Genomic DNA, 23,597 nt, shown 5'->3' on the forward strand with positions numbered 1-23,597 from the left:
TTTATTTTTTCGATTAACAACGATAAGCGATTAGTTGGAATGAAAAAATGAATAACGACAAAAGAACCAAAATATAAATAACAAGGATGCTAGTATACAATGTCAAAGCAACATATGTATTTGCTATTTCACTCACATTGGTTTGAACATTGGCAATCACAATCTATGGTTTAATTCAAAGACGCTCATATCAAAATAGTCATAAAGTCAAACAAGTACAAAGTTGAAGAGCATTGAGGATCCAGAATTCAAAAAAGTGCCAATTAACCTTTTTCTTTTCTCTTTTGCTAGATTATACATTTTGAAACATACAAATTATAACAACAATTTGACAACTTTATCAAGTAGACATGTTATTCTTGGTATGCATGTTTGTTCTGTAGCTGTAGGTTGCATTTCTGTAAATATTGACAATGCAATTTCCCTTAGGAACTCCTTTTACGGCTAAAACTGTACCACTTTTACTATGAAGTTTTGAATAAAATCTTATCCTAGAATTGAAAATTCATATGCACTACTTTTTATCATTTTTCAGAGGTCAAAACATAGGGCTGTGCGTCATATTTTCAACGTTGATATGCCCTGAACTTCTCGCAGTTTAAACTAACACTAATTTTCTTAACTACCCCTACCTCGAATAAAAGGTTACCACAGATTTCAATATAAACAAATTGCACATGTATATTTACTGGTAATATTCCCAAGTTATGTCTCTATGAGATGGAACACAGAGATCATAGCTGGGAACTAGTATGTAAACAAAATTCTAAATCTCCCCAAAAGAGGCGTGGTTTGAGAAACAGCTGTATTTACAAAGTGCAGCCTGTACATGAATTCTGCTTTAAGCACAGAATATACATCTAAAGCTTTATTTTTTTTTCCGTTCAGACCTATAATTTGCCCTGTATCTACAAAACATTATAATTGTAATCAAATAATTAATTTCATAGTAATACTCATCATTTATTTTATAATGCAACACTTAATTCTTTAGTGTTAAAACATTATTATTAATTGCAGTTTTTCTAGTTTTTTTCCCCTTTTTTTTTTTTACATATATTATACAAAATTGACACAATGATAAAAAGAAGAGCTTGTATTTTTTTAATGAATTGTCAATTCAAAATATTTTCAATTTTCAATTGGGGGTAGAAAATTTTAAATATTTGTTCCAAAAAACTTTTCAAAAATAATAAATATTTTAAGTATTGACTGCTTCCCTTTTCAATCCATAATTGTGATTATTTGCAACAATAAATGAGACAATAATGAGATACCTGATATGTATAGAACCACTGATTCAGGCCCGGTCGGAAAGAACATACAAGAAAGTAGTACATATTTTAAACAAAGTAGTTCCTACGCATAGCTGTATCTTTGTCAATTGCGGGCATATTTGGTTAATTGTGGTATCAAATGAAAGCTTGGGGACTTGGGATCACTGTACAAAACTTGTTGAAAGATTTATTTATTGAATAATAAAGAAAAATATTAAATTTTGATAGAAGGGCACATTTGACCGGTTGTTCACATCAGACATTCCTGTTTTTGTACTATCAAACTTCAGGGAACCAGTACGCTCTAATATGCAATTAAAGGTATGTTGATTTTTGCAGCACAAGTCAGGATAAGGTACAGTTTTGTTACATGAAATAACTGCCCCTTTATTTGAACTTAAGACAAAGTAGCCTTCTTGAAATTTCAGAATTTAACATAGAAAGCAATGGGGCTATGAATTAGTGGTTTTATACCATATGGGGGGGGGATAAGGAGGGGTCCTGATCCCGAAATCCCGGGCTTAAAAACATGAAATCCCGACATTCCGAAATTCTAAAAAAGAATTCCCAAATTCGGAAAGGGTCAATCCCGGAATCCCGAGCTAAAAAAAAACCGGTTCTGGAGTCCCGATAAGGTCCTATCCCCTGGCTCTCATTTGAATTTAGTGCAGAACTCTACATGTCATAAACACACACTTATAGTCAGTATTCCTATTCATTTGACTCTAATGATTTGATTATGAAAACATTATGTCATAGAAGTAAAATGAAACACAAAACTCTGAGTCACATAGGCGCACGCTATTAAATTTTAAGAGACAATGGCCAAAAATCGGTATTTTTCCTTCTTTTTGCGTTTTTGATGCCATTTTACCCCCCCCCCCCCTATTTTCTGATTTTCTAAATTTTGCTTTGGAAAGCTACTTATCACGTTAAAATATTCCCTTAGGTTTGAAGTTTGTTTGAATGAACTTCAAAACCATTAATTTCAGAAAATGGGTGAGGTTAGGGGGTAAAAGGGCATCAAAAACGCAAAAAGAAGGAAAAATACCGATTTTTGGCCATTGTCTCTTAAAATTTAATAGCGTGCCCCTATGTGACTCAGAAAAAAATATGGCGATTTAGACAGCAAAAACAGTTCTCATGACATTGGAATAAAAAAATTCCTGGGTCACGTTGGCGCAGGCACTAAAAATATAACAAAAAGTAAAATCACAAAAATACTGAACTTAGAGGAAGATCAATTGGGAAAGTCCATAATCACATGGCAAAATCAAATAACAAAACGCATCAAAAACGAATGGACAAAAACTGTCATATTCCTGACTTGGTACAGGCATTTTCAAATGTAGAAAATGGTGGATTAAACCTGGTTCTATAGCGCTAACCCTCTCACTTTAATGACAGTCTCATCAATTTCCGATATTTTTACATTGATGCGTTAAATAAACAGACACAATAAATATAATAGTCAAAATATGGGTACATCAGTCATCATCGTTTAACAATTCTAAAAGGAACAATTTAACAGAACACAAAAACATCTACTATCTACGAACACATTTATTGAGTGTCTGACGTCAGAAAATTTTATACGTCACATAAATTTGTCGTTCAATGTGCGTACAAACAATTTTAAAATTTGCATGGGAATGTTAGCATACAGGGCTAAAAAATCAAAAGTATGTAAGAATAAATTTAAGAAATAGACCGAGATTTAAACTACATGTAGTCCAAAAATTATATTTGTTGTAAAATCACCTGCAAAATCAATAATAATTACAATATTTGAATAATAACAGAAAGTTAACCCCCTCACATGACTCAGTTGCGAAAATTAGTGGTTTTGAAGTTCATCATAACAAACTTCAAACATCAGGGAATGTTTTAACATAATAGATAGCTTTCTAAAACAGAAGAATACGAAACTGGGGGGGGGGGGGGGGAACAGGCCTTATCGTACCTTGTCTTTTATACAAAGAGTAAAAAGACATTTTATATCCCAGAAATATGAACTAAAAGTAACAAGTGGTTTTAATGTTTGCAAATCAAGAAACGTGTAATACCGACTTATTCATAAAGAAGATCATCAGGAAAGGAATATTGAATTGACCTAGTTGTCAATCTATCTATCTGTACGCTTGCTATGCCCGACACTTCGATAAAGACCTCCACCAAAATGCATTAACACCGGTAGTGTTAAGCTCGATTGGAAATAAGATACAGTAATTCTTATGCATATCTATAGATACTTGAACTGGATTGGTCAGTTAGAAAATATTTCCTTGGTTTACACTTCGATAAACCATGTTTCCGAATCTTCTTTCGTAACCTTCACTGGGATCTATTTATACTCGATACACATACATGCAGTCATTCCGGGATTTCAGGAAATTGAGATTGAAAAACAAATACATTTACACAACAGTTGTTACTATTATAAGGCATATATATAACAAAAAAGAAAAAATGCATTTAAGTTTCGAAAATGTATAAAATTAATCTGTTGAATTTATCGAACATTTATGGATTCTAGAAAGTCAATATGGCGGCTAACTCCATAGTTACAACCTTATGGTAATTATAATAGTCAATACTAAAAAAATGTTAATAAAAATTCGCAAATACTTGGCTTAAGAAAGATAAGGATTAAACACATTTTTTTCTAAAGGTTGTTGGTGTGTTATTGCCCTTATTCACAAACTCAACTTACAAGCTCTTCTGACTTTAATTGGAGTGTGTGAGTTAATCGCCCCGGTTTACATATCAATAACCTCTAGAAAATGTGTGTTTAATGCTATAAAGTTTTGATTTCAACTCGTAACTATTTATACCATATTGGGTATTGAAAACTAGTTTGAAAAAGTGTATATACATATCGAAAAGACATTATATTTCCCTTCCAACGAAGTAGCCTCTTTCAAACATTTAAAACTTTATAAATGTCTAAGATAACGTGTTTACAAAGTTAGATTTAAATGGTACAGTGCATACATACAAAACATTATAAAACACTAAATTATCAGGGTCATCGGGGTTGTCAGTATACAATACAAAGAAATTAAATTTAGAGTTTAAACATATCGTTCGTATGCATACTGTGAATTTTTGGTCGGTTGTTGAACGCCATTTTGTTCTCACTAGAATAGGATCATTCAATATGGATCACATTAAGATTTTGGACTAAGCATTGATTAAATCGGTACATCAAGCTTTTATCTTCTGGAAACTGTAAGTGCATTTACTGTATTAACCCACATAAATCAATCATCATATGCAAAACATCCAAATATATACGAGTTAATGATATGAACCATATGTGAACGCACATTTGTTGCATACATAAATAGTTAGTATAATTCCTTATTTAAAGATGATTGAAAATCTATTTTTTTCACTTTCACTATACTATTTCAAAGTGAAAATGATTTAAGTATCAAAATAGTAAGGACCAAAAGTTCAAACAAAAGTGCCAAATACGGCTAAGGTAATCTATGCCTGGGATAAGAAAATCCTTAATTGTCGAAAAATTAAAAGTTTTGTAAACAGGAAATTTATATAAAAAAAAATGACCGCATAATTGATATTCATGTCAACACCGAAGTGCTGACTACTGAGCTGGTAAAACCCTCGGAGACGAAACGTCCACCAGCAGTGGCATCGATCCAGAGGTGTAAATAGTTATCAAAGGTACCAGGATTTAGTACGTCAGAGGCGCCATATAACAGACAGAATAATGCTAAAAAAAGACTTATTTTTATATGTTCTGCTGTATATTCGAATCCCAAGGAGGGAAGAACAAAAAATTTGCGAAAGCAAATTTACAGATCTAACATTGTTGGGTTGATGTTTAGACGAGTTGTATATACATAATGTACACAGCCATGTATCACCATCATTGCTGGTGATCCGATGGATAAATCTGTTGTAGAATTGTCACTGGCTCAGACGTACTTATAAATATAACTATTTTCTGTGACTGTGTCTTACATTAATTTGTAGGATCCTTTACTATAGATAATTTGGCTGATCTGTAAAAAATAACATCTCCATGCCTTATATATCATGTACTGTAGTACGACGCTAGAGTAAACCTGACGTGGAAAGGTAACTATTTGGTGTCACGATATTTCAGTAGCATGGGTTCGAATCCCGGCGAGGGAAGAACAAAAAATTTACTTTCGCAAATTTACACATCTAACATTATTGGATTGATGTTTAGACGAGTTGTATATATATATATATATATAAACGAGTCTAAATTGAAAACTACGTTCAAACCTATGATTTCGTTGGATAAAAACCGCAATTTTTATACGTGTGCATGTAAAACAAATTTCGTTGTAGAAGGGTCTAAAAACAGCACAAACAACATTTTCCAAAAGACCAAAAAAGTGAAAAAGTATATTTTTATTGAATACCATAGGACTTGATATTGGTTCTAATCACTTGGGTTTGATGCTTATTTTACTTTTTACTAGAAAAGAGACTACTATTAGATATTACAAAAATACCTGCGTATCAAATATTTATCAATTAATAAGATGTGCAAACAGAAAGACGAAGGATACTAAAGAGACATCCAAAATCATAAATCGAAAATAAACTGACAACGCCTTGGTTAAAAATGAAAAAGACCAAAAGACAAACAACATTTCACAGCACACAACATAAAAAAATTATAAACCAAGCAAAACGAACAGTTATTTTTTTTAGTCAGTATTTTTTTGACATTGGATTGCGTCTGACAATATATATCCCTTGAGGTGAATTTAGTGATAATTCAAATACAACTAATCAGGGTTTTTTATTGTCCAAAGCAACTACTTCATTTTAGGGTCGAGCTACCCATTTAGTTTTTTGTTGCTAGTTTTGTAAACTTGTATCTTGTATCACCCCATGGCATCTCTTTGTTTTGATTTTATCCGGTTGTATCAGAAAATAGTAAAATCACAAAAATACTGAATCAAATGACAAAATCAAAAGTTCAAACACATCAAAGTAGGGATAACAACTGTCTTATTCCTGATTTGGTACAGGCATTTCTTATGTAGAAAATAAAAATGGCAGATTAAACCTGGTTGTATAAATTACAGAGAACATTTTTGAGATGGCCGATGATACCGGACTCATACCTATACAGCAATCAATTCCATCCGACCTACAAGACAAAGTTACTGCAATATCCGATATATGTTCAAAAACTGCAGGTAAATTATATATTTCTTTTCAATTAAAATGTTCAAGTTAATACTGTTTCAATCATGTTAGATCATGTAAAAATTTGAAAACTAAACTTATATAATTAGCCCACAGTATTACTCCTACTTTAAAACAGTGTCAAATTATTTCTCACACGGAATTTCAAATACTGAAACTGAATCAAGTGTGCTATGGGTAATATTTTCAAAGTGTACATGGTTGGCTAATAATGCCTTTCAAATTGGAAAAAGGAACTAAATAATGATATGACGTTATTTTCAAATTTGGATACACGAGCAGCGAAATTACCTAGGCATTAAGATTCTGAAGTAGCCAGTTATAAATAATATAACCTCTTGTCAATTATTTTATTGTGGTCATATTTCTGACAAAAAGTATGATATCAAATACTTATATGCAGTATTTTTAATCGAGTGTATTTTTTATATCTACCAGGTCTTCCAGATGCCTTGGATGACAATAAGAAAAGATGGCTTGTTGTTGGTATATGTCTCCACTCAGTGATCTCACCTACACTGCGAACGTTTATTACTCCGGTTCTTGACACCTTATATAACTCACTTGTAGTTTCAGATAACATTGATAAGCAAACATATAGTACTCATTTGAAGAAATATATACCAACTAAAACTAATTTGAATTATGAGGCTATTAACACCAACAGTACTAAGCTTGTAAGAAACGTTAAGCAGTACATGCAGTATGACTACAGAGTCTACAATGCTGTTGATTTATCCAAACTATTTGTACAGACGTTTATGGCTCATTACACAGCGATCGACGATTCTTGTGATTCATCAGCTTTGCTAGGAATCATCATAAATATTTTACCAAGTCTACAATCTACTGCTAAAAAGGCAAGTATAAAATAAGCCTATATTTTGATAAGCATATTTTCGTACAAACTTTAGAAGATAATTTTTGAAATGACCCCAATGAAATATAGTTTCAATTGTTAAAACACCAAATGTGCAATAAAATTGATTAATAAAAAAAGAAATTGTCACAAACTATATTCTCCTTTTTGATACTTTGCAAAAGTGTAGCTTATATCAGGCTTTAATCCCGCTGCAAATGTTTGCACCTGTCCTAAGTCAGGAATCTGATGTACAGTAGTTGTCGTTTGTTTATGTAATATATACGTGTTTCTCGTTTCTCGTTTTGTTTATATAGATTAGACCGTTGGTTTTCCCGTTTGAATGGTTTTACACTAGTAATTTTGGGGCCCTTTATAGCTTGTTGTTCGGTGTGAGCTAAGGCTCCGTGTTGAAGGCCGTACTTTAACCTATAATGGTTTACTTTTTAAATTGTTATTTGTATGGAGAGTTGTCTCATTGGCACTCACACCACATCTTCCTATATCTATTTAAAAAATATATCACTAAAAATTATTGGTCATCAAGCTTGATAAGAATTAATTAAATTTTGTTAAAAAGATATGGGAAAACACTTTTGTTTGAATAGACAGGAAACTTAATTTTAAGATGAATTATGAGGAGATGGCTGTTAACATGTTAGCTCACAGTACTGATTTTCTTGCTTCAAAACAAAAATTAAAATAATACACGAGTTTATAAATCAAATTATTATTTAATTATTGCCCTTTTTAAACAATTTTTTTTCTTCGAAATGGAACCAAACAAAAAAAGTATGTATTTGTAAAAGCAGTTGATTATATATCAAATTATTAGTTTCTTTTAATGTCAGATAGTTCAACCATATGAATTGCGGCAGTACTTCCATTTTGCGCCAATTTGCATTTCATTTGCCCAAAAAAATCTTTCATTGCACTGCAATTATATTTCATTTGCGCCTTGTATATAAAAATAAAGATCATTTGCGCCAATATTAAAGATTCTAAAGGTTAATCCTATTAAGAATAGATTTATTCAAAAGATACTTTTAATAATAACTTTTTACCCAAGTTTTGTTCATACCGCACTCCCACTAGGCCACTATTGCATTTCGATCTGTGAAAAAAATTTGACGATCGTAGAACGCAGTAAGGTCAATATACGGTCGTGGTGAGGTCTTCATGATCGTGATGAGTGTGGCCAACTTTGAACATGTTCAAAACAATCAGGTGCGATCGTGGCGAAATCAGGTCGCAGTAGAAGCGTAATAACAGCGCGGTAAGGCCGTGGTAAGATCGCAAAGGTCGATGTACCATCATAGCGACAGCACGATTCTAGACAGAGATACTTCGCTAGGACCTCACAGCGAGTTTACTACGACCTCAATACGACTATCACGTTCTTACAGCGACCCAAACACGCTTCCATGACGACTATATTACGTTTATACCATGCTGTACAAGACAACAGTACGATTTTAGTACGCCCACGCCGTCCTCATCACGCTGTTCTTACGTTCGTACTTCGGTTATCATGCTCATTGTCATTTTAAATTTATAAAAGCTTTCCAACTTTTGTTTGGCTGTATGTAATTTGAACCTCTTGTCCTTTATCGCCAACGACTCAATCATTCTTGAGTCTTGTGTCATCCCTAATATCGATATCTAAAGCATTCTCATTTGAACTTTATGGACCAGCAATAACTTGTGATTTAGTTTGGACTGTTCGGTCCGACATATATCTTCCTAATCAAGATTCGCTTCTATCAGATCTCACTCTTTCTCTACCTCTACCCTTTCCATTGCGTATATTTTGGTAGAATGACTGTGTTTTTTTCTGAGAAACTCTACGTATCAATGAAAAAGAAGGAATGATACAGTATTTATATGGAACACGGTATTAACGTGTTATGTTCATAGTATGGTTGTGGTAAGAGCGTGCTATAATCGAAGTAGAAGCGTGGTAAGATCGTGTTGCAATCGAATCAATCGTGGTGTTGTCGAAGTGAGGCCGTGATGAGCGTAGAAAGATTGTTATAATCGTAATGAGGTCGCAGAATATGTGTGGTGAGAACGTGGTATACTCGAAGCGGGGTCGTTGTAGAAGCGTAATGGGGACGTAAAAGCAGTGAGATTGAAACGAAAATTTACATTTTCATGCCGCTGATACTGCAAGCTTAGCACGATTTAAATTTATTTTAGATCGCGGTGAGCGTGGTGAGATCGTGGTCTAGTGGGATTTGGGCTGTACATTATAGCTTATATTCATCAGAGAAATCAGGCATCATGACATTATAATGAAAGCATTACACACTGTTTGTTTTCCTGCATATCTGCATATTCCCTTATATCACAGTATGTATTTTATCTTTAAACCTTGTATGCAAACTTTAAGACACAATTTACTGCAATTCGGGCGCATTACACCTGCCCCAATATATATGAAATATAACCATTCCACTGTCAGTCATACCTCAAAATGTGCACATTTTCAAAATATAAACCTATTATTTTAATGGTATTTTTTAACATGCATGTAAGGTATATAGAGGTAATCATACTCAGTAAAATAGATCTATGTGTTTGCTCCTTTTGTATTGTTTACATTTTATTTACAGGTACGATCCTTCATAAGAAATCCATGGGCACATTGTGATTTCACAGAATGGAACCCAATGAAGTTTTCAGATTGTTTCAAGTTAATGGAACAGATCATTAAAGATTTGAAACTAAATGCTACAGATGAAGTTTCTATTTTGAAAGATCTGTCCAAATGGGAAAACTGTGGTAAATCTTTTATTGAGCAAGTTTATGATATTGTAAAAAAAAAATGAAAAGGGATAATCACAGATAAATAAACTTATTAGACAAGGACTTAGAAAAAAATAAACGTGACGGATGAGACTTGAAAAAATAACATTTAAAAGCGAAAGTTAAATCATGTAAGTCGCCAACTGATATTTTAACTTTATAGAATATATTGAAATGCTACGTTTATTTATGTTATATATAGTACAAATTTCAATTATAATCTCTTACAAGAATAAAATAGTAAAACGTCTTTTTTTAAATTATAGATGATTACGATGCAAGGTACAAATGAATTGCACAATATAATTAATAACTTCTAATATTATAAATTCGTATATTTTTACAGGTTTAATTCGTTTGGGGATAGTCACATGTTAAACTATATTTTCGAAGGTAGAGAGAAAACGGCGGATAGCAAAAAGCATATTGCACGGTTATTTTTAGAATATATAAAAACCGATTTACTTTGTGACGTCATGTAATGAATTTCATGATATCGTTAAACGTTTTGAAACAAATGATATCTTTAATCGATTATTTGACGAAAAAAATCTTCAAATACCTAAGATGTCAAACAAACAAACAAAATAATTAAATAACAACGAATGTGTTGTTATTGTCAAGGAGACAATATGATGTATAAAATTCAAACAATATCAAATGACGATATTGATACAAATAAGCATAATGGTCTGAAATTAATAATATAACAAATATAGCCTTTGTATTTGGTCAATACAGGATGTATCGACCCAAATGCGTATATCGACCTCGGACTTCGTCCTCAGTCAATAACTTCTTTCAGGTCAATATATCCTTGTATCGACCTCATACAAAGGCTATATTTGTTTTTCTGCTTCATATAGATCCTACCACCACATCAAATATGATAAAATTGAGAAAGGAAATGGTGAATATGTCAAAGCGACAACCACCCGACCATAGAGCAAACTACAGCCGAAGGCAACCAATGGGTCTTCAATGTAGCTAGAATTCCCGATACGATATTTATCTTTTCGAGACAGTTAAATTTCCAAATTTAAGATGCAGGCTCGTCGAGCATTTTAAATCGTAAAATCTAACCGTCGAGGCTGGATTACTATTATTATTCCATTGCATGTTGATTTTGATAGCGAAATCAACATTTGATTGGTTGAAACTTTGACACGTGACGTCGAACAAAACTTCATATTCACCTCTGAGTATCATATTCCCCTCTGACATGTCGGGACTAAATCGTGCGACGTTTTGCGCGGTTTATGTTCATAACGTCTTGAACTTCTTATTATCGAAATAGCAATAGCAAATATCATTATCGTAATCAAATTTATTTCAGACGTTAAAACAAAAAGACTAATTAAATAATCAATGTTTATCCGTACTGTTTATCAATATGTATGTCGTGTTCAGTAATAAAATCAAGCGAATAAGTCTGAAAAAATGCCGGTATGCAAACTAATATTTGAAGTTCAGATAGTATACAAAGCTTAGGCAGTAGAATAAAACATTCATTTCCCTTGGCCTCGGGAGATATGAAGATTTGTTCACCCTCGAAAAATCATATTTCCCTCGGGCAGAGCCCTCGTGAAATATGAATATTCTTGGGTGAACAAATCTTCATATCTCCCTCAGGCACGGGAAATAAATGTATACTAGTATATTGCACGCGACTTGGTGGTGGAACCTGTTACTCTAATATTTCAAGACGATAAGTTGACAGTATAAATCCTACTTTTCAAAATATCGGCAAACAGATGTGTTCTTTGTGTTTGACGTCATCCTCCATGGTCGCCTTTTTCATGACGTTAGTATAGAAAATAAAAAGTAATGCAAGAACATTTAACGTAATACCCGATTTTTTACAAATAAAGGACTGATATCAAACGAACAACGTTGATTAGATAAACATTATCAACAAGTCAGGAAAAGGATAATTTGGATAACATTTCAGAAAGTTAAATATTTAGAATTTCTGTTCTTAAGCAATCGTTACGCTGCGCCCTCCTTATGTAATGCTGAAATTATTTTGATCAATGTATATGTTAGCGGCAATAAGTGAAATTAGGCAATAAGCTTAAATCCTAGGTAATAAGCTAACGCCTAGGCATTAAGTTATTGCCTGAAATTTTCAGGCATTAAGCTTATTACCTGAAATCTTATGATGATTATTCATCCTATTGCCGAACATAATTTTAGGCAATAAGTGAAATCTGGAATTAATGCATATTTGGTGTTTTATTCTTGAAATAAGGAGTTACTTAATTTATTTCTAATAAAACATGTGTAAATATACATTCATTTGACAGATCTTCAAATTTAGTAAGTTTATTTAGTAATTTTAGCAGTTAAAAAACAGAATTTACACATACTTTTTCATGTTTTTGTGATATTACTAAATATTAGATTTAAAAAAGTGATTGTTATAATACAATTAAAGAAGAGGGAGATTCTATAAAACAATGTTAATATTTATTAGAAATTTTTTTCACTTCACTATAGTCGAGCTGATTTAAACTGGTCAAAAGTAGACAAAATTAAAATGTGATTTTTTTGCTCACACCATTTTTCAATTTTTTTATAGGATAAGTAAGTTTTCTTTATTACCAGTTTCACAACTTGTGATAACAAAATTATTTGAACACAAATTTTTATCAAGTTTTCATATTTTTAGATTATTATTTTAATATAGATAACATATCTTATTAGTGATTTTATTGCTAGTCTCTTGTGGAGTGTTGTGACACTTCCATTTCACCTCCCTCAAAGCATGCTTAATACAAAAATTTATGATAAAAGAGATGATTTTTCATTTCCTATTGTTAATTATCCATTTTTAGATGGTGACGTTCCCTTGTCACCATATTATGGTGTTTATATATCTCAACTTGTACGATTCGCTCGTGTATGTAACAATGTATTAGATTTTAGCGAGAGAAATTTATGTATTACTGAAAAATTATTACACCAGGGTTTTCGATATCACAAACTGGTCAAAACATTTACTAAATTTTATCACCGGTATAAGGAAATAATTCGTAAATATAACTCAACATGCAGACATCTTATACGTTCAGGTATTTCACATCCAAAATTTTATGGAAATATTCTTTATAAAGCACAAAAATGTCAGTATTCTCCTCAGAAACTAACAAAACCTTTAAATAGACTTATTAAAAGGGGATATAGTTACGATACTGTTGTCAGGTCATTAAAGATTGCATATTTTGGCTTTAACATTGATTCACTGATAGGGTCTTTGCATCGGAACTAAACACATTTATTTCTAAAAAAAACAGTTGTTGGCATGACACGGGTTATGTTCTTCTCATATATTTTATGATAGTATGATACTAAACCCCTAACGGGAGGGATTGTACCTGATATTCATATGATGAAGACATAATCTTTCAATCAGTTTAATTGAGGTCTGGAGCTGGCATGTCAGTTAACTGCTAGTAGTCTGTTGTTATTTATGTATTATTGTCATTTTATTTATTTTCTTTTGTTACATCTTTTGACATCAGACTCGGACTTCTCTTGAACTGAATTTTAATGTGCGTATTGTTATTCTTTTACTTTTCTACATTGGCTAGAGGTATAGGGGGAGGGTTGAGATCTCATAAACATGTTTAACCCCGCCGCAATTTTGCGCCTGTCCCAAGTCAGGAGCCTCTGGCCTTTGTTAGTCTTGTATGATTTTAATTTTTAGTTTCTTGTGTATAATTCGGAGTTTAGTATTACGTCCATTATCACTGTACTATTATGCATATTTTAGGGGCCAGCTGAAGGACACCTACGGGTGCGGGAATTCTCGCTACATTGAAGACCCATTGGTTGCCTTCGGCTGTTGTTTGCTCTATGGTCGGGTGGTTGTCGCTTTGACATATTCACCATTTCCTTTCTCAATTTTATTTTACTGATTATATGTAAAATTTTAACTATTTGCAGTTAGTTTGTTCAATTCTAATATAAAACGTAGTTATATTTTTTACTTATGTTTTGTTTCATAGAGTTTACAATGTACAAATTATTATAAATTAAAACTAATATTTATTTTCTAATAATTAGACGGTTTTTAAATTAAAGTTGCAGGTTAAATTTGATACAATATTATTTTTTTTCATTTGCTATTTTTAATACGCGGTTAGGACATCCTAGCTAAGATAATCCTCAGATAGCTGCAATGTCCATGCTGAGACATGTCGTAAGTCGGTCCTTATTTTATCATAATTTCTGTCCTAGGAATATCTTATAGGATCGATCTTAGGATTTTTTCATTTGCTATTTTCTTTTACGCCAAAACAAAGGACAGCGGTTAGAACATCCTAGCTAAGATAATCCTCAAAAGTAAAGCTCAGATAGCTTCGATGTGCATACTGAGACATGTCGTAAGTTTGTCCTTACTTTATCATGATTACTGTCATAAGAATATAATTTTACAGGACCAATCACAGGACAATTTAATTTCGATAAACCCAGTTCTCTTAATGTTATTGTGTAACAAATATATTTTTATTTAAATGAATAAATGTCTTTTATTTACTCGCATTTATACTTTAGGCATTAAGCTTAATGCCTGCACTTATTTTTCAGGATTTAAGACTAATGCCTAACATCATTTAGGCAATAGACTTACTGCCTAGGCGTTAGCTTATTGCCTAGGATTTAAGCTTAATGCCTAAGTTCACTTATTGCCGCTAACATATATATAACGGATAGCGGCATATTTAACTTGGCTGTTCAAGGGAAGACAACATATTCAAATTATAATGATATATAGGTTCAGAAAATCTGAACAGCCATTTCAAAATAATGATATGCTGAATTGGATCAGTTTTTGGCCTTTCCATAAGCCATCATCTGATTTCAAAGAAAAGTGTTGCAATATGTTTCTAATGTGCAAAGAGCGTGGCCACTTTTGCGTGGTACAAAAAGCGTATGCTTTTATAATTGAATAATTTTTTTCAGTTTTAGCAAAGGATAAAAAAAAAAGTATCATATACACATTCTACATATGAAGAAGTTCTTTCTAGACTTTCATTAAGCATTACAAGTCTAGAAAACAATAATCTTAGCAGATTTTAATTTGAATTAGAATTTATTTCTATGTATTTCTAGGAATCAGTTTGCTTAGCGGTACACCGCTAGGCCTAGAACTAGTAAATGAGATTCGTGAACAGACACGGGATTTAGCCGAATATGCACAAACTGTTGCATCGAGTGCAGATGACAACTTTGAAAAAATCCGAAAGGAATTGGTAGAAATTACAAAAACATTTGATGATAGAATTAGCTTTATTGAAAAAGAATTAAAAATGAAAATTGAAGATGACAAAATGATGCAAGATCGCCTATTGTGTCAGGAAGAACAAATTACATTTCTTGGAAATGAACTTCAAAGACACGACCAAGAAACAATTCCAAAACATAAAAGAGGTAAACATTGATTTGTACACGTCATTGTAATGTTATGTATCACTTACAATCTAACTAACAAACAACACAAATGAAGCAAAGTAAAACTTCTGAGAGTAATCAAAGTTACCGAGTGCTAGGTTTTTGCTCAAAAACTAATTAAAAGACATGTATATAAGACTAAAATATGTATTAGTATATATCCAACATACATTCGAATGAAGTGTAATTACTTTATAAACGGTCAGAGAAAAATAACCGTGTGCTATTAAAAAATACAAACATCAACACAATGATGAACCTTGCTTGTTTTTTTTTCAAAAATCCCATTTCTTATGAAGTTGGTAAAATTATGTAATTGTACTGAAATTTCGAAATAAATTCCCTCAAGCAATATTGAAATTGGTGGTTTGGGTTGTTCTTTTAGCTTTTTGAGCTCTTAAATGCTTTATTTCTAAATATTTGTTCACGCGCGCATCATATAAAGTATATTTTCAAAGACTAGTTGTACACACGCATTCGACATTTCTACATGTATCGTATGGTTTACTTGAAGAATGTTGTACCGCCTTTGTAGGACCATGTTTTGACCAAGTGGCCGTTTCTTTCGATTGTTTTATTACAAAAGCTTTTAGATATTTTTGTAATATTTTAACTGTGCTTCAACTAAATTTTAAAATACCATAAACAAAAAAATCAACGCCTCTAGGATGCAATATGTATGGCTTTAAGGTTTATATGATCTTAAACACCTTATAGTTTTGCCTTTCCAAACTTTTTGTAAGTCTTTTAAGATTATTATGGACACTCGTGTTGAATGCACATATGTTTTTGAAAAAAACTGGCATCTTTGATAAATAGAAAAACGTTATTTTTATTTTAGCACAACATGGAGATAATATAAAACAATGGAAAGAAGATGATAAAAAGTTTTTTGTTACAAGGGCAACAGAACATGTGATATCCAAAATATGTTCATCTAACATTGCTGTTGTTACAGGAAGTTCCGGTTCTGGTAAATCTTCCCTAATTCATCATATTGCATTATATTTACATAGTAAATATGAATATGAAATTGTTCACTCATCATTTGTAACAGCACCTGCTGATATCATAAATTATCGAAATGAAAAACGAAATCAAGTTTTTGTCATTGACGACATTTGTGGGAAAAAGAACATTAATCTACAAATTGTACAAACATGGTCAGATTTGGCAGGCCCGGTTGAAGAAATATTCAAAGACAATGTTATCGAATCCCAGAATACGACAGTACGAACAGACAAAACTAAATTGGCTAAACTGTTGGTTTCGTGTAGACTAGAGGTGTTTAAAGACAAATGGTTCCAGCAACTGTGTTGTTTTATTAAGCATGAATGTAATATATTGTCAGACTCTCTTTGTCTCCTCCCTGAAGAGAGACTGTTGATGATAAAGCAGTATCTACCCAACGATAGGATTAAAGAAGTCAATGACATTCTGAATGAGTTTAATTTTTTCCCTTTGCTTTGTAGACTTTCAACCGATAGATCGTCAAAAGAATTAAGAACTCTTTTTTTAGCACCTATAGCTACAATAAGGGCCGATTTAGAAGAAATCATTCTAACAGAAAACAAATTCAAACAGTGCGCTCTCGTGTTATGTTTAATATTTGAAGAGGGGTTCGATGAACAATGGCTGAAGTTTAAATTAGTCTCAAATGACATTCAAACTAAAATAAAAAGAATTGGAGAAGAATTTGATATCAATTTAGACGTAGAGATACTTAGACGCTCTTTAATTGATGCTTTTTGTAGTCTGACGGGAACATATCTCAGGAATAGAGGCACGAGTTATGAATTTTATCATGACAAAATTTATGACACTGCAGTTATTGTTTTTGGACAATATTTTAAAGAATGCTTTATCAAATATGCATCTGTGTCATTTATCGGTGATAGATATATATTGGAGTCAGTAGGGGCTACAAATAATGACAGCCTAGTTATAATTTCCGAGGACATGGAAGAGTCCTATTTTTGTAGACTTTTAGGAGATTTGGAAAAGAAAAATGTTAATAGCACACTACATAATAAACAATTAGTATATGAGTCTTTTAGAATGAAACTAATTAAATTTTTCGAGATAAATATTGACGTAACTACAACTATATTCAATCAACTCGATGAAAGTGGCATTATAACGAGTATTGGTTATGAAGATGATGATGATGATTATGACGACTTCTGTATCGGTATGAACAAGGAAACGCAGATATCAACTTCTCTGATTGAATCCATTCGGGAGGGTTATGAAGATATTATTGAATTCCTTATTAAAATAGGTTGTAATGTAAATTTATTTGATAGCAACGACAGGTCACCATTATATATTGCTTGTGAACTAGGATTCACCAACGTGGTAATACTGTTGATTAATCACAATTGCATTGTATCAGCACATGGTTTAATTGATTATTTTCCATTGAATATCGCATGTGCAAACGGATATACGGAAATTGTGAAATTGTTAATTGCCAATGAAATTGATGTCAGTAAGATTTCTTTTTTTAACGGAACGCCGCTGATAAATGCGTGTAAAGGAGGGCATTTAAACATAGTTCGTTTGCTTTTACAAAAAGATGCAGATGTCGATGAATGCGAATATTTTGATGATGATTGCACACCTTTGGATGTAGCATGCGGAGGTGGGTATACAGATATTGCACAACTTTTATTAGAGGAGAAGAAATCAGATATAAATCACAATGATGGTGCGCCATTGTTTCTTTCTTGTCAAAATGGACATACAGATACTGTGAAATTATTGCTGGTTAATAATGCAAACATAACACCATCATCATTTGCTGTGGCATGTGAAAATGGCTACATTACAATAGTAAATAGTTTACTTCAGAACGAAACCACCATTTCTTTATATGTCGATAAATTATCCCCTTTACATTTAGCCTCAGGGAATGGACATCTAAATGTAGTAGAAACTTTATTAAACAGTCAAATTAATATATCACATTTTGATAAATGGTCTTCGTTATGTGTAGCTTCACATGTAGGTCATATTGATATAGTGAAGGTTTTAGTAAAAAGTGAGACCAATGCTGCTTTTTGTGACAAGAATGGATATTCCCCATTGTACGCAGCTTGTCAAGGTGGAAATATCGATATAGTACAGTTTTTAATTCAGCAAAATATCACTATATTTCATTTTAACAAAAGGGGTCAGTCACTTCTTCATGCCGCTTGTTCTAATATCGAAACAAAAGATGATCATTTGTCCGTTATAAACCTCCTTCTAGATAAAAAATTAGAAATATCTTTAACTGATAATAGTGGAGTGACAAATCAGGAAAAGTCGCTTAGTTAAGGAGTTTAATGCACCGGAATACCTCACGGCTGAAAATTCACATGAAGATAGAGTAAACATTATACTTTCATTTTAGCCCTGTCGTAGAGTTTTCCCACGGTGCAGTTTGTTGTAAAATCGTGTAAAAGTGAGATTTTCTGATTTTTTTCTTTTTCATTTTCAAACACGAGACGCTTATAATAAATTCCGAAATGAAGATATCATAAAAATATTTGGTATCAGATGAAAGAGTGATGTATCAGCTTTTATTTCACATCAAACTTTAATATCATACGAGCATATAAATTGAAAGAATTGTACGATTTTCAAATGTATGTAACATTTTTGTCAATCTTACCGTCTGTCAAAGTCTATTACATTTCTTATAAATATCACCAATAGTAAATTTTCACAAAATATAGTGGAAAAACCAATACTTCAGAAGTGTTGATACATACAAGTTTGATTGAACATAAAAATCAACTTTTACGAGCATTTTTATAAAACTCATCACATAGCAGTATTACTACTCAATTTTCACCTCAATGATTCATGTAACGTTCCCCTTTCCTATTTACCCCGATCATATGAAATGCAATGACTTAAATATGAATTTTCTTAAGTTTTATAAAAAAGAATATATATTTGTATCAATAGTTGTGTCGATGTGCTTGAATAAATACAGATGCTAAGTTTTAATAACTTTTGAGCTGCTTTTATTCTTGTTTTTCGAAAATACTAAATTTAAACCACAGTGGAACACATCTGAAAAATTCCGGAAAATTATTGTCGGTGCGAATTCCATTCAATAGTGGGTCTCATTGGGTCTAAGCGTGACGCGGGATTGCCGATTTTAACTAAGCGTGACACGTGAAAGTCAAATTATTGTGACTTGAAAACGAGAAAGTCTAGCTGGACACGGGAATTTACATTAAAAAGAGAATTGTTTACGTATACAGTGTAATGAAGCGGGATACAGGAAACTGACAAAACAGTAAGCGGGATCCAGGATCAGAACCCCCAATGAGACCCCCTTAATAAGAACGGGTAAAGTAGCTCAGATCATGTAATTAAGCCTTTACATGTTCAAGAAGAAAACATGATCATGCATTTGAATTAGTGAGAGAGATTCTCAGAAAAAAAACAAGCGTGAAACGATGAATCAACTTTCGTTAAAACACGCTTCATGGCATATTACAATGACTGGCCTGGTATAAAATGTCTATTCTAGAGACAAAATGCATACAACAAGCTAAGCAATTAAGGTATGTTGAGTCATTTGAGCGTGCCAATATTGTTTACTTTTAAATGACGCAAATTATCAGGCAGGGCATCTAGTGGACAGTTTACTCGTAATACATAACTTCAAGGACAAGCCGCCTCGACATTCAGCATGCATTCTTAACTATTTGATGAAATTTAAAAAAATCATTCGCACCGAACAGTAAGGGCTCCAAAAAATTGACTAGTGTTAAACCAATGCAATGGTATAATCTATATAAAAACGAGAAACGAGAAACATTTATGAACCAAATCAACAAACGACAACCTTGTCTGTTATTGTTTTATATAAAATTTAAAAAAAGGGGGGACATATCTTATCGATGTGCAATTGGTCTAGTACCGATTTATTTATTAAAATAAAAACAAACTTCATGTACTATAGTTTCATGAACATGAGGTCTCATTTTTATAGTTCTTACATCCTTTTAAGTCTAAATAATCAGAAAAGAATTTCATAATTTTTTTCCATAACACCATAGACAGAGTGTAAACTTTACAGTTCCTATTTCTCCTCTGTTCTTTATGGTATTTTAACAAAACTTTCCCAAAAATACCTTTATATGTGGCCATATATTATTGCAAAGCTAAATCTTAATTATGAATATTTTTTTGTCGATAATTTCCGTAAATAAAGATATTTGTTTCATTTTCGTACATGTTGCAAGCGAGGGTACGTATCACTTATATCTGGTAATCAGACATAAATATGACTAGCTGTATTTGTGGAGCATTCTAAGCGCATGCTTCCATCGAAAAAAAATCTCAGTTAACATGAGAGACTACCGAGAAATTGTCCAAAATGTCTAAAATTTGCAATTTTTTAAAATCCCCCCTTTTGACCTTTAATCGCAATTATCAAAAATCTGCACCACTTTGGCATTCTACGACATGCCTTACTAGAAGGGTATTATATTTATCTTCAAAATAAGACCAAAATTAGCCGTGAGGTATTTCGGTGCATTAAATTTTTAAATTTACCTTAATTGTCACCGTACTATAATAATGGATTTACTCCACTGCATTTCGCTTCTCTTGGAAATTCCGATGATATAGTTAGGCTATTACTGAAAAGAGGTGTTGATGTTAACCATCAAACAGCTGTACAAGGTAATACATCTTTGCACCTTGCATGCACATGGAGAGATGTGGTATTTCAAAGAAACACAAATGTCACAATTTCATTATGTGACAATAATGGGAAATCGTTTGAAGTTGGTGTTTCCAAATTTAGTTCACCTTTTCCAACACATGTCTGTTATGACACTCATGGTATTCATCAATCTATCGTGCGGTTGTTATTAGAATACCAGGCTGATGTTTCATTATGTAACTATAAAGGACAAACGCCGTTACATATTGCTTGCGAAAGTGGTGATTACTATGTTGTCAAAGTGTTGGTAGAAATTAATGCAGACATAACCGTGTGCGACAACGACGGAAATACTCCACTTGATCTTGCATGTCAACGAGAACACACAGATGTCGTGACATTGTTACTCTACAGTATAACAAATATATCACAGTTAGATAATGATGGAAAGACTGCATTTCATTCAGCATGTAAGGGTTATGGAAACAGGAAAAAAGATGTTGGATGGTTCTTTGGCAATCCTTGGCAGCGTCCAACCGATAATGATATTGAAGCACACAAATCTGTCATCGAGATTTTGCGCCATAAAAAAGCAGACGTAAATAAACGTAATAAACATGGAGAAACACCTTTACATACAGCTTGTGAATATGGTCCTATTGATATTGTAAAGATTCTTCTAAATGAAGGTGCAGATATATCACTATGTGACATGAAAGGTCAGTCTATCGTGTATAAGACATGTGCTGGAGGAAATAGTAGAATATTAAATATTTTGCTTCAAAGAAATGCCAACTTTTTAAAATGCGACAATGATGGAAACTCGGCACTGCATGTAACGTGCAAAAACAGAGGTAAAGTGCAAAAGAAATGGCCCCCGGGTAATCTGAAGCGTAAATTACCATGCAAATTATCTTCGACCTCAAAGTTTGAATTTGAAGAACTTTCGATATACATAGCAGATGAGTTTGAATGTGTTTTAAAAATACTTGTCGATCAAAACGTAGACCTGAACATAAGAAATAACTGTCAACAAACACCACTCCATATTGCAACTGAAGGTGGTCATTTACCTCTGGTTAACATGCTTGTTGAACGAAATGTTGATGTTAATATGTGTGACAACAACGGAAAATCACCATTATATTTGGCATGTGAAATGAGACATATAGATATTGTTAAAATTTTATTGTTACATAATGCCAACATGCATTTAGTAGATAACAACAAACGGTCTCCGTTTCATGCTGTTTGCAACGGGTTGAGTCTTCCACCAACTGAAATAGAAATTCAAAGTGTACGAGATTTAGTTTCACTTCTAATAGACTATAAAGGAGATCTTTCTCACCCTGACAATGACGGTAAAATACCATTACACTTTGCTTGTAAAGTCGGTTGTCTTGCTATTGTCGAATCGTTGGCAGTAAAGAAAGCACACTTTACTGTATGTGATTCAAATGGCCAGACGCCATTAGATGAAGCCAAAAAAGCAGGACATTGGGACACTGTGCGTTTTCTTGAAAACTTTGAAGATGACACGAGTAAAAATTACAATCCGTTTTATTTTCTGTGGTGAAAATCTGAATCTATTTGCGACATTTTTTTAGTTGTCAATCGCGTTTTTTTTTCTGATATACTAGTACCTGGGGATTTCGAAGTAAAGTTTTGTACTGCATTATTCAAACAAGACTTGTGATCTTATCTTGTTAACATACATTTGAGATAATGAAAAGTCCCAAAATAAACACTGTCAATTACTATTCTATACTTATTAAAGTTTTATAAATCCTGGTGAAACAAGATTACTTTTTTTCCTTCGCCAATATGAAAACAGAAATATGTTTAAATAATGTGTAAGAATTTTTTTTCCAATTTCAACGCCTTATCTAATATAAATTTAATTTTCTATCAAAACTGGAGTCAGTACGGCGATAACTGAAACTCCCCGTAATCAAAGATCAAAAAGGTGATAAAGAAAAAGAACTAAGGTGTTAACAGCTCGGAGCATTGACTGCTCAATTTCCCAATGTAAAATATATAACTTGCATATCATAGATAACCGTACGAAAATAAGATTTTATGAAAACCGAAACTTTGTGATTACGAAAAAGGTATTAATAAACATTCCGAATTCCAAAGTAAAGTTAATCCATGCAGATATTTGAAAGCCAGGGGTTCTTAAAACCCGAAAGAATTTAATAGCTTTATGATTAAAAGGGACTGTTAAATAGTAGTCAAATTCATCAAAGGTGTGTGAGGGAGTTGAAACCTTAGCTTATTGATAATCTATAAAATCTGACAA

The 23,597-nt window shown here is 32.5% G+C and overlaps 2 protein-coding genes across 2 annotated transcripts; both read left to right on the forward strand.

Moving 5' to 3' along the window:
* The first annotated feature begins 4,371 nt into the window (after positions 1-4,371).
* Positions 4,372-19,031, forward strand: LOC139523088 (uncharacterized). The gene is made up of 6 exons (XM_071316852.1): positions 4,372-4,508; positions 6,374-6,487; positions 6,936-7,357; positions 9,972-10,140; positions 15,283-15,600; positions 16,463-19,031. The coding sequence occupies exons 2-6, from the start codon at positions 6,388-6,390 to the stop codon at positions 18,940-18,942; spliced, it is 3,489 nt and encodes a 1,162-aa protein (XP_071172953.1). The 5' UTR covers positions 4,372-4,508; positions 6,374-6,387; the 3' UTR covers positions 18,943-19,031.
* Positions 19,032-20,139: 1,108 nt separating this feature from the next.
* LOC139524958 (ankyrin repeat domain-containing protein 50-like) lies at positions 20,140-22,871 on the forward strand. Its single transcript, XM_071320133.1, has 2 exons — positions 20,140-20,186; positions 21,278-22,871. Exons 1-2 carry the CDS (start codon positions 20,140-20,142, stop codon positions 22,869-22,871), a joined length of 1,641 nt encoding a protein of 546 aa, XP_071176234.1.
* The last annotated feature ends 726 nt before the right edge of the window (positions 22,872-23,597 follow it).

Source organism: Mytilus edulis, chromosome 5, assembly GCF_963676685.1.
Source record: "Mytilus edulis chromosome 5, xbMytEdul2.2, whole genome shotgun sequence".
Classification (NCBI taxonomy): Eukaryota; Metazoa; Mollusca; class Bivalvia; order Mytilida; family Mytilidae; genus Mytilus; species Mytilus edulis.

What these genes read in the sequence shown, in the direction of transcription:
- LOC139523088 (XM_071316852.1), top strand. Translation starts at nt 6,388, where the DNA reads ATGGCCGATGATACCGGACTCATACCTATACAGCAATCAATTCCATCC. An exon ending in TATATGTTCAAAAACTGCAG is followed by an intron (nt 6,488 to 6,935) that starts GTAAATTATATA and finishes TATATCTACCAG; the next exon opens with GTCTTCCAGATGCCTTGGAT. An exon ending in TACAATCTACTGCTAAAAAG is followed by an intron (nt 7,358 to 9,971) that starts GCAAGTATAAAA and finishes TTTTATTTACAG; the next exon opens with GTACGATCCTTCATAAGAAA.
- LOC139524958 (XM_071320133.1), top strand. Translation starts at nt 20,140, where the DNA reads ATGTCTATTCTAGAGACAAAATGCATACAACAAGCTAAGCAATTAAG. An exon ending in CAACAAGCTAAGCAATTAAG is followed by an intron (nt 20,187 to 21,277) that starts GTATGTTGAGTC and finishes ATTACTGAAAAG; the next exon opens with AGGTGTTGATGTTAACCATC.